Genomic DNA, 11,993 nt, shown 5'->3' with positions numbered 1-11,993 from the left:
GAGAAATCTTTGTAATCCCCCTTGAGACTGAAGGAGAATCTAGTATGAATATTTAACTGATCAATGATTTTCAATTTAATTTGAAATACTGCCAATCGAAGATGGATTTCTTAGATGATTATTCATTACACGTATGTCCGTGTATGTCTAGTAACTATAACCATATGCTTAGTCCACTGTTCAGGTGTTACATTTATGTGACCTCATTAGACAGCTCCATCAAATGTATAAACACGAAGTTCACTAGCGTGTAATATAATATGGTCCTTATACAGGTCCTTCACTATCTCATTAGTATACAGTAAGAAGCCATTGTCAGCGGGCTGTGGGTCATGTTTAGCTGAATGAGCTATTAAAATAGTTTTACAATCGGATCTAACGATTTTTATCATAAAGGTATACAATATATAAATATATCTGCAGTTCACGATATTTTGCAAACTTGGATTACAGATATAGACGTATTTATTTGGAACCAAGTCCTGTTGCATAGAGAAGATTGTTGTATTTATTCTCTTGATGTAAAACGTGTTTAGTAAACAGATTTATTCCGAATTTGAGAGACTTATGACTAGACAAAAACTAGAAATGAGTGGCTATAGTAGTTCTTTATCCTCTGGACGTAGTAAAATCATCATCGGTGTAGTAGTAGTCATCATTTTAGCTCTAGTCATTGCCGTGGCCGTGTTAGCATCCTCAAAAGATTCTGACGATGGACCACGAAATTCTCAAGACCAATCCAGTGGGCTGAAGGCTCCTGGTTGTTCTCTGCATTCTGACTCTTCTAACCTGGAACGGGCTAAATGTGTCTTGGATAGCTATCCTCTAATAGATGGGTAAGTAAAGATTATTAGAGCCGGATCCAGGATTTCAGTATTGGAAGAGGGTAAGATTTTAAGTAGGGCGAAGGAATGCAAAACATTTGGTGGGTATTTGGGAAAAAAAAATAATACAAAATATTTAGGTGGGGCATACACCAGGTCCGCAACCTACGAATCTGCATCTGCTTATAGTGAAGAAATATACAACTACATTGTATAAATAAACTGATATCAACAGTTCACATTCTTGAAGAATAAGTAAACTAGTTTTAAAATGAGATTATTTGTGTGTACTTGGTATAAAACAGGTTCGAAATGTGTAGGGACTTTGAAATATCATGACTTGATGAATATCCAGGATTCGGTTCAGACAGAATTTACTGTACAATAAAATCCTTATGCACATTACACTGCAAACTTCACGCAGCGGCAGACGTTCGTTTCCTCTTTCCTAACCGCTGCAGACAGGACTTTTGAAATTTTCGGGTATTATTAAAATAATACGTCGTTTTACAATCGAATAAGTTGCGTGAAATCATTCACTTTTTCACGACTTTGCAAGATTCTTGCATTTTCTGAGAGGGCTGGTTGTAGCGTCTAGATTGAATTTCGAACATCAGACCTTGTTCGGAGCTTCATTACACTGTCTCTCACGTGACACGGGTATTTGAGAATTTATTTCCCACTATGAGTACATGTATTTGTATTTGCTCTACGTGTTTTATGTTTACTACATGTAAGTTTATGCATGTTTTAATGTGGAATTGTCGTGTTCTACTTCATACCAGGTAAATATGATGACATTTATAATGACATATAAACTAAAGAAAAAAACTAAATATTTCATGCAGGTTCAATATCATCATTTAAGAAAGACAGGATCTAAACACACAGTCGAAAAGTACTTTATGTAGTTACTAAGTTTCAGCGCAGATGTCCTATCAATATTGTTTTTTTTTTGTGTTAAAACAAATAGTTTGACTATTGATCATGATTCTGCTGAAATATTTTCTTTTGAGAGGATTTCGAAATGGGTTTTTAGCATTGAACAAATAACTCCTAATTCAAAGTAGGTCGGTTTCTCAATTTCATAAAAAAAGTGTTGTTATTTTTTAAAACGTGAGCTTGTTGACGTAACATGGACTTTTTCTATGCGAAAGTGTTTGCAGATAGGCTTTGAAGCAGTTATATGTACCGCTTCTTGAGATTTAAGAAAAAAACCTACCGCCAACATCTTGAACTTTCCGACAGCTTTTTGCAATGTGTGTTCATTCGTTTTATCAGTTTCGATGTTGTTTCTAGAAATGACGAGCATTTCCATTTACATTAAACCATCTTCGTGTTCTTGAAAATTAATTGAGCCACTACTGTTAAACCTAACCCATGTTCTCAGAATTTAGTGGAACCCCTATAATTGAACCGACACGTAGTTTGTGTTCTGGTGAACCTAGTCCTTGTTCTCAGGATTTATTAGAGCCCCTACTTTTAAACCTTGCCCATGTTCTCAGAACTTAGTGGAAACCTTATTACATGCATTGAGCCTACACGTAGTTTGTGTTTTGGTGAACCTAGTCCTTGTTTTCATGATTTATTAGTCAGAGCCCCTACTGGTGTATTTAGTCCACATTCTAGAGATTTAATTGAACACAAATTTCTTTTGATAACATAATGTCACAACCATGTTTTTAAAGTTAATTTGGTAGTACATTTTATTTACATTGGAATACCCAAATAAAAATGAATAGACGCAAATTAAATGTAAACACCTATTATATCGCAGTGTCATATCTAAAACGTCCAAGAGATTAATCATAGGCCATAAGTGATAAATATGATTTATAATCTTGATATTAGCTATCCTCGCTTTCTCTTTTCAGCCATAATGACTTAGCCTGGCAGATTTTTGCAAACGAAAATAATTCTGTATATAACATTGATCTTAAAGATGATTTAGAAACTGTTTGGGCAGGGAAGATATCCCATACAGATATACCGAGGTTACGGAAAGGTAGACTAGGAGCTCAGGTAAGGATCCACACCCCGGTAAATTGTTAGTAGACAGAAAAAGGGACTGATGAGAATACATTCCAAAATATAACACACAGACAGGTCATGGGGGTCATGTAAAAATACATAGTAATGTGTCGGAAAGACCACCCAGGGGCTCTGATGACGGTTCATATCCAACTGACGGATAAACAGGCTATCGACTCGGGTAAAGATCCAAATTGACTTAACAGGAAGATAGGATTTCGGCTCAGGTAAGAATACATAGTAAGGTTACGGAAAGACAGACTAGGGGCTCTGATGAGGGTACATATCGAGATAACAGATACATATAGACATGCTTGGGTCTGGCTCAGGACCGAGATTACAAAAAGAGTGGTTAGGACTCATTTATTTAAATATACCGAGTTTTATAACAGTAGATAGACTAGTCTAGGGATCAGGTTAGGATACATACCTAACGAGATAACGGGGCTCTGGTAAGAATACAAACCGAGTGTAGTGAAATACAGGCTAAGGGCTCAAGGTGAGGTACATATCAAAGAATAAGGTTAAAATAGGCAGGTAATGAAAGATTACTAATAGTTGTACATGTACCTGTAAAGAAGTATTATTTATACCTTTTCAGAACTTTAGTTGGGGTCGACCTTTCTACGGTAGGATAATCTTTATTACATGTTCATTTACGCACAGTCAGACAAAACTTCAGTAACTCGCTTGAAGTGAATGTGCGACTGCATAATGGTTTCCCACACGGATATATTAGCGGGGGTTTGGGTAAAGAGAATTATTGATGAAAGGACATAAAACGTTAAACAAAACTCCGTGTTCTATTCCTTTAAGCATTTTTGTGTTGTTGCATTTATTTGATTTGGGAGTCATACAATGTAATTGTGCGTTTGCATTTTTTCTCAGCTCCTCTTTGATTTGATTTGCTGTAGCATGATCTCATAGTCAATTAATCATTTTACCAACAGGAAAGATGAATTGATTACCTTTTCGAGTAGTTCTTACATTGTTAACCTTCATATTACATAGTCTACTATGTTTAAAACGCGATACTTTGTTAAAAAGGAATGATTTAGCCTTAATGTCAATAATGTTTGATACGTTTCGCGGAACTGCATCATTGTTGCTAAATTATATACTCACTTGCAATATGGCGGGTACCGCTGGCGGAGCAGAATATGCTTACCCTTCCGGAGCATCTAATGTCACACCCGGATTTGTGTTGGATTTCGTATCGCTAATGCTTAAGTTTTCTCTTTTTTTGTGTGACGTCTTGTTTCCTTTATCTTCAATTATTTTATTCGGTTCGCTACATTGTGTGTCTCTGTTTCATGTGGTTCACGTTTAAGCACGTTTTGGGATTTTGACGTATTTCAATCATCCAAATGCTGGCGCTTATATATGTGTACTTTTTTGCCGATTTCCACCTTGTAAATTACATTTACAATGTCACCATTCTTATTACATCGTCCACTATAACCATTAATGTTACATTGTACAAGTCATACATTCCTTACTGTTAAAGACTTCAAATGTTTATTTTTTTTCTTTAGTTTTGGGCCTGCTATGTCAGTTGTGATTCCCAATATAAAGATGCTGTAAGCAGAAGTCTAGCTCAGTTAGACACAATAAAGAAGTTTGTATACAGATACCCGGATACCTTTAAATTTGTAACAACTGCTCAAGGTATGATTACATCCAGAAACTATTTAATTAGCTAATTATTGAGTTTTGTAAAAAGTTGTCTTCGATATCATCGACCATGTGAGTTCTAGGAAGAAATTTTGTCATGAGTAGAAAGAATACATTGTATTTCTACATGAAGCTGTACCACAAGTTTACGTATAACAAAAAGAAGGTTTGCACAAATACCCAGGGTGTATGATCCCAGCAAATTTTAAGAACAAGGCACGTACATTCACTTATCAAGCTTTTTTAATGTTTGTTAAAACTGCTGGTGTCATGAACGATTAATCTATGTTATTTCATATCTGTGAAAAATCATTAATTTCAATTGGATAAAACATTTTTGCGTGATATTAATTAATCTGCAGTAAAAAAGTTTTACCAGTCAATACCATGATGTAATAATGCCCTCGGGCATTATCACATAATGGTAATTCCCGGTTACGAGTTATACCCCCCTCATTCAAACTCATTCGTGATCAAGCAGACGTGTTGTCAATATAAATATGACGAGCCGCACGTCTGCTCATGACACAGAAACACGAAAGAAAAAAAATAAATATCAAGGATATGGTTCCTCAATGACATAAACATAATACATGTATTTGTTCATAAACTGGTCAATATTAGACTGCCCACAGGACAGTGGTATTAACTAAGACAGCGATAATGACCAAGTGGCAGGCGAGGTCATCATCGCTGTCTCAGTCAATACCACTGTCCCATGGGCAGTCTAAATATCACGATATTGACCAGTTAATTATCAACAACTATTAATAACTGTTCTGTGATCATAAAAATGTGCTAGGATTATGAGTTTGGATTCTGTTTTTAAATTGTCCACTCCAAGGTTTAATGTGTTAAAACTCAGTTTGACAATTGAATGTCATGGTTCTTTGATACACAGGAATAAATCTTGCATATACATTTTTTGCATCCTTTCAAGTTGTGCCAAATATGAACGACAATAACGATTAACTGCCAATGCATATTTTTAAAGGAATTCTAGATGCTTTTAAAGACGGCAAAATTGCTAGTTTGGTCGGACTTGAAGGAGGCCATTCTATAGACAGCAGTTTGAGTAATCTCAGAATGTTCTACGATCTGGGCGTCCGATACATGACGGTAACCCATAGCTGTAACACACCATGGTGAGTGTAAGACATGGATATGTATGATTTATCACAAAGCAGGTTTTAACCTGTCGGAAAAGGAATTAACTTCCTGGTGGATGAAAAATATGAATAAGATCAAATTTCTTTCAATTAATGAACCTCGGGTCAAATATTAAACAATATAGCGGAACATAAGACATATTGAAGTAGTGGAAAATTATATACTTTATTTCTACATCACACAAAAAAGCAGATACTTAATTTATGCATTTCTTACTAAGGAAGCTATCTAGCTGATACATTTTGTATGGGTGGAGCGTCAGACATACAGCGCGTGTTATATGAGATCTCGCAGATTCCCGTTATTCGAGACATCGCCGATATAATAATGTAACTTTGGTACAAATAGCTCTGTTCCTCAAAGGTGTAGCCTATAATCATATTATTAATAAGACTGAATGTTATGAAATCGGTCATTTACGTTACTAGCAACATAAAAGACATTTTTGATACTTTTTGACCACACAATACTTTATCAATCGCTATTTGTTTCTATTTTTTAAAAGAGGACAGTCATTAAATTATGAAATGTGGGGTAGTTAAGAGATTTTAAAATATATGATCTAGCCACTTTGTTTTGGTAAAGAAATAATTTAAAATGGAAACTAAAGAAAGCTTTCATATTAGAAAATTTAGATAAATTATATACATTGCAATTAACTGGAATAAATACTGCCGAGGAAATATATGTGATTATATATTTTTTCTACATGTTTGCAATGCCTACAAAACAAATGTAATTGGTCACTTAAAATATTGTTTTTTTAAGGGCAGATAATTGGAAAGTTGACGTCGACAATACTCCGGAATTTAATGGACTTACAGATTTTGGAAAGGTAAAATTTTAAGACGCGAAAAATTATTTACAGAATGATAGGTTTTGAAGTACACAAAGGAAGTAATAACAATTTTAAATATGATATGGAAACACCAAATTTTTAAGTGCTACATTTGAAGACAGCTGAAAAGCAAATTTTTGTATTTATATCTACTTTATCGCCAACACATACAAGCTGTTTTTTTTTAATCTACAATTCAAAGAGTAATCAAGGGAACCAAGATTATAGCGGAAATCTGAAGAATGTAATCCAGGGACAAATACCAGACACGGAAAACAGAAGTACACAACAAAGTAATTAAAACAATACATACAAAGTAACAAAAGTAAATGAGCAACTCGGACTCTATTAAAAACTTGGAGCATGGACCAGATGCACCGGTAGGATAAGCGTCTTCTGCTTTTCTAGAAAAACCCACCGAGTTGCTCATAAAAAGTCAAGTCCGGGGTAATGAAAGAGGAAAGGAAAACTATGACACGTTGAACAAAGCAGTTTTCATGCTGAAGATGGATACACTGTAACGATCCTCGAGTTCATGATGACGACCATAAAAAGTTGTAGTGATGACTTCAATCTTGTAGCAACATAACCTTGTTCCAGAAGCCTAATTGTAAATATTATAGTCCTATTCATTTACTTTTGAAAATGTTATGCCAGAAAGCTTGATCAAGCGATCAGGTCTCTATACATGAAATTTACATTTTTTCAACAGACAGTAATAAAAGAGATGAACAGACTTGGAATGTTGGTCGATCTGTCTCATGTATCCCACGATACCATGAGTGACGCACTCGAAGTGACGTCAGCACCTGTCATATACAGCCACAGTTCAGCATTTAACATATGTAACCACTACAGAAATGTACAAGATGATATGCTTAGGAAAACGGTAAAACCATACATGTTGAGCCAGGCAAAATAATATTAGGCCATGAAAAAAACATGTTTGTTTATGATTACATTTGATTTTGATGAAAAAATATGGTAGGTGGGTAAAATAGCTTTTTTCAATAATTTTATGTAGACACTCATGGGAGGATGCTACGGTAGACTGGTAAATTTGGGTAGGTAGGGGTAACCTCTTTCTTGGCATTACATGTACTACAGCTAGTAACGTACGTGTATACATTAAAGCAAAAAATGCATTGAACATTTCTAACGTTATCTGTTTTAAATAATGGTATAAAAACATCAAAATTACCGAACAATAATCCGTTTCATAATCAAGTCATGACCAAAATAAATTTGACACAACGGATATTGCTCCACCGGAACAGCTGGTACCGCAAGGCATGAAGGGAAAAGATTCAAACCAACCTATGGTAAATTGGCATTGAAGTTTAACTGTCTAAATTGGATCGCATCATACCAACTTATGGTCAATTTATACTATAGGTTGCTGTTTGTCGATCTTAATCGGATACTTTATATACTACATTATGTTTGAACTGCAAAATGTAATATCCAATTCAATATTTGAAGTTAAGTTTCTTGTCTATACATTAGGTTAAAAAAGAAACAAATGTTCACGCGATTCGTGTATACTTGTGCTATTGGGGTTTTTACGAATAAGGACTACCAATCCTGTTCTTTTTCCACAGAAAGAAAATGGCGGAGTTGTGATGGTGAATTTTTTTGATAAATACATTAACTGTCCAGCTAAAAACCAGACAAAAGCGACTTTGTCCCAAGTTGCAGGTAAATAAACCATGCTAACAACAATATGTTGACCATAGATAGAAAATATGACATACATGTGTATGGGGTCTCGATGTTCGTTTTGTGCATATACTTCTTAGTTCTTTTATGTTATACGTTTTTGTTCTTTGTGTGTTTTATATTTTGTGTTCCCCGTGTTAAATTGTATTGTCAATAAAATTCCCTTCGTTTTCACCACCGCTACTTTCGTACTTCCTTATTAAACAATGAATTTAATTTCACATTAATCTTCCTTGTAGTTTTGTTTTGATATTAGAAATCGGACTATACCTCAATTTTTGCTAAATATTTAAAAAAAATTGTAATGTCGACTCATATGGATACATTGAAAACACATTTATAACTCTTTAATCTTTTTCAGTTGCTACTTGTGTTTTTTTTTAATGTTTTTTTAAGATCATATAGACTATATAAAGAATCTGATCGGTGTTGAGTACGTAGGTATTGGCGGAGATTATGACGGAGTACCAACGTAAGTATTGTAGATTATTTTACAAAAATATGATTGAACAAAAATCAAACTGATAATTTTCAATCGTATATTCATAAACCAATAAACAAAACATAAAAAATAAACTACAACCAAAAAAAAATAATAAAAAAATAAAAAAATATAAACGAAACAAAACAAAAAAGAAAAAAACCAATATGGTAAATTAAGGTACCAACATGTGGTAAAATATGACCAAAATCGGCCCTAGACCCGGAAACGCGGAAATGTACATAATTTGTCGACTTTAACTCCCAATTTCCGACGTAGCTGTCAGCTTTGACCTGAAAAACTTATAAAATAATAAAAAAGTAATGAAAGAGAAGTAAAAAAAAACGTAGTTTGGTTCTGGTAAAAGTGTGCGGCCAAAACCGCAAAATGCAAAACTTATATGTACAAGCATGTATCAATTGTTCCCACAAGGAATGTTTCATTGTACTATCTATATTTTTCAATGCATCTTCGTTTTGTTTCTCTGCAGATTACCGATTGGATTAGAAGACGTATCGAAATATCCAGATTTATTTGCCGAGTTGATAAGAAGGGGGTGGTTTGCGAATGATCTCAGAAAGTTGGCGGGGGGAATCTAATACGGGTATTTAAAGGTGCTGAAAAGGTAAATAGCTGTTATGCATAGGCGGATATTTATTCGACAATTCTGGGTGATTTTATAGAAAAACTGTAAATCAGTATCAGTGAAGCGCTTCCATTCAGAAATTCTCGGGCCGACACTGCTGCTATGGCGTATCCAGGAATTATGTATTCAGTAAAGATAAATACACACGCTTTTCGAACTATTTATGCATTCGGAAATCTGCTGCATGGGCGTAAAATACAATTAGAAAATGAAAAACTTGTAAAGATCTTTTAAAAGATATTTTTCAACATAAGACAAATGTAAGTGTCAAAAACCCTGTTAATTGTAATATGTATCACAAGCTATTGCCTTGTTATTGAATTAGGTAAGAATAGAAATTTGAATGCTAAAAATAGAACTTAGCATTCGGTTAAACGGATTTCTGCAAGATGGAACAAATACAATTTGAAAGGTAATATAAATAAATAGCTGACGAGTTTCTCCAAATAGACAATACATTAATAATACATTTACTTTAGCCAACATGTGGAGCAGGTGTTAAAATAGAAAAAGTAAGCTCACAGTTTCATTAAATCTTTATGAATTACAATATAACTGCAAAAAATAATAATTTTGTTTCTCAATTCGTTACAGGTGCGTGATAATCTATCCTATATGAAACCATATGAAGACTTATTACCAAAGAGTGAAGAGAGAAATACCAGTTGTTGGTCACATTTATAGTTATGGTGTTAAATTAAAAAAACTGTTTGAGTATCAGTCCATCTAAAAATTAGACACTACGCATGGTAGAGGTCATTCATGATGTAAATAAAAACCACTGAACAAATAATGATTTTCCAGTCGACATATGCTACATTTTCACATAAATATAGCCCTTCCAGTATTCAGATCTGTACTTTTGAGAAAATCATACATTCATATCCCACTGTAATTAACCAAAACCAAAACAAATCAAGAAAGATGACCGTATTAGGACTTATTACCAAAAAGCGATGAGAGAAATACTTGTTGTTTGTCGGATTAATAGTGTTTAAATATCAGACACTGGTTATGGTAATGTGATTCATTGTGTAGAAAACCCATGGATTAAAGGATGTTTTTTGGTCTACTTATGCAACATTTTTGTGTAAAAATAGTCCTTTCTGCATTTGGATCTGTACTGTTGAAAAAATAACACTTTATCCTCCCACTAAAATCAAACCAAACCAAGAACGATAACTCCTGCAAAGTGCTAATTTCATGTTCAATCTATATAAACTTTATCTCAAAAGCGCAACGCCCAAATGAAAAACTGAGACTGGTATTGTGATCTATAATGGTTTCTGAACAAGAAACAAAACTGAATTAGGTCTGTTTTTGACATGCACGAATTACTTTCTGTTTGATTTTTAGAAAAACTGTAACTTAATGACATATTACATTTTTATACCTTTAAAATTAGTGTAATTGTATGCATTTTATATTGCTTTATATCAGAATAAAGTTTATTTCTATCCTTTTAGTTTTCTGTGCGTTGCCAGTATTTTGTTTTATGTTACTCCGTTTTTCGTCTAAGCATTAAGGAGGTAGACCTAGGGTAAGAGACACATCTCCTAAAAATCATTGGAACGTTTGTATTCAGCATTTTACATCAATCTGATGCAAGCATCAAAGTAATTTAGATTGATTTCATTCTGTTTCAAATGAAAGCTTGATAGGCATTGGTGAAATTGAATATGATACAAACATATCACTGATTTCAAGAGTTGTTTCCCTTACCCTAGGTCTACCTCCTTAAATGCATATTTTAAATGGAAGTATTCAAAACAGTAACCTGACATAACGGCCATAGACTGACTTGCAACATGTACGTATCTGACATGAATTTTGCATTCATCCTAGAAATCAAACTGAGTTTTTGAATGTATCCGGGCACGGAAAGGGTCATACAAAACGTAGATAATAGAATACTATTTTGATATTTCAAATAAGAAACTGTTTTTTTTTACAAAATGCTTGCTATGAGAATTGACAACGAAGCGTGTCCGATAAAAAGAACAAAGTAAAAAACATTGATAAAAGAATAAAAAGTGAACAAATACAAAGCACAAAACAAAAACCACAAAAACAAACAAACAAAACAAAAAAACAAAAAAAAACAAAAACAAAAACAAAAACAAAAACAAAAACAAAACAAACAACGAAAGATAACATGCGCATCAGTTGGACCATAACACATTTGTTTTATCCTGAAGACAAACGGAACTGATTGATTTGATTGTTGGGGTTTAACGTCCGAGCAGCAATATCTCAGCTATATTCAGACGAGGCAAACGAAATTATGCACGCACTATTTGTGGAAAACATATGACACCGAAATAACTTAACATTTTTAAGCACCTCAGCGTGTGTTTCTGGAAAAGCAAAAGTAGAGGAAGCTTACCCTATCGGTACACCTTGTCCATTTTTCCTGTTATTAGTGCGTTCATTTACTTTTGTTTCTTTGTTTAGTTATTTAATGTTTTTTGTTGTGTGTTTGTTTTCGCTGTCTCTTCTTTATCGTTGGTTTATGTACTTTTGGATATCGATCGAATCTTACTTCCCTTGATTACTCGTAAGTGTTTAAGGGTCAAGAAAACACGATAAAATCAACCTTCAGACACTTTG

At 33.9% G+C, this 11,993-nt stretch overlaps 1 protein-coding gene across 1 annotated transcript; it reads left to right on the top strand.

Moving 5' to 3' along the window:
• The first annotated feature begins 317 nt into the window (after positions 1 to 317).
• LOC148602774 (dipeptidase 1-like) lies at positions 318 to 10,840 on the top strand. Its single transcript, XM_088553060.1, is given in 11 exon segments — positions 318 to 836; positions 2,699 to 2,846; positions 4,391 to 4,523; positions 5,524 to 5,674; positions 6,468 to 6,534; positions 7,250 to 7,426; positions 8,139 to 8,235; positions 8,653 to 8,728; positions 9,228 to 9,325; positions 9,328 to 9,362; positions 9,978 to 10,840. Coding segments are annotated over 11 exon segments (1,341 nt in total). The 5' UTR covers positions 318 to 567; the 3' UTR covers positions 10,068 to 10,840.
• Positions 10,841 to 11,993: the final 1,153 nt, after the last annotated feature.

Source organism: Perna viridis, chromosome 11 (assembly GCF_037379345.1).
Source record: "Perna viridis isolate PV_CMFRI_1.1 ecotype Kerala chromosome 11, ASM3737934v1, whole genome shotgun sequence".
Taxonomy (NCBI): Eukaryota; Metazoa; Mollusca; class Bivalvia; order Mytilida; family Mytilidae; genus Perna; species Perna viridis.
The sequence above is the reverse complement of the archived record's forward strand: the minus strand, read 5'-3'. Positions and strand labels throughout refer to the sequence as shown.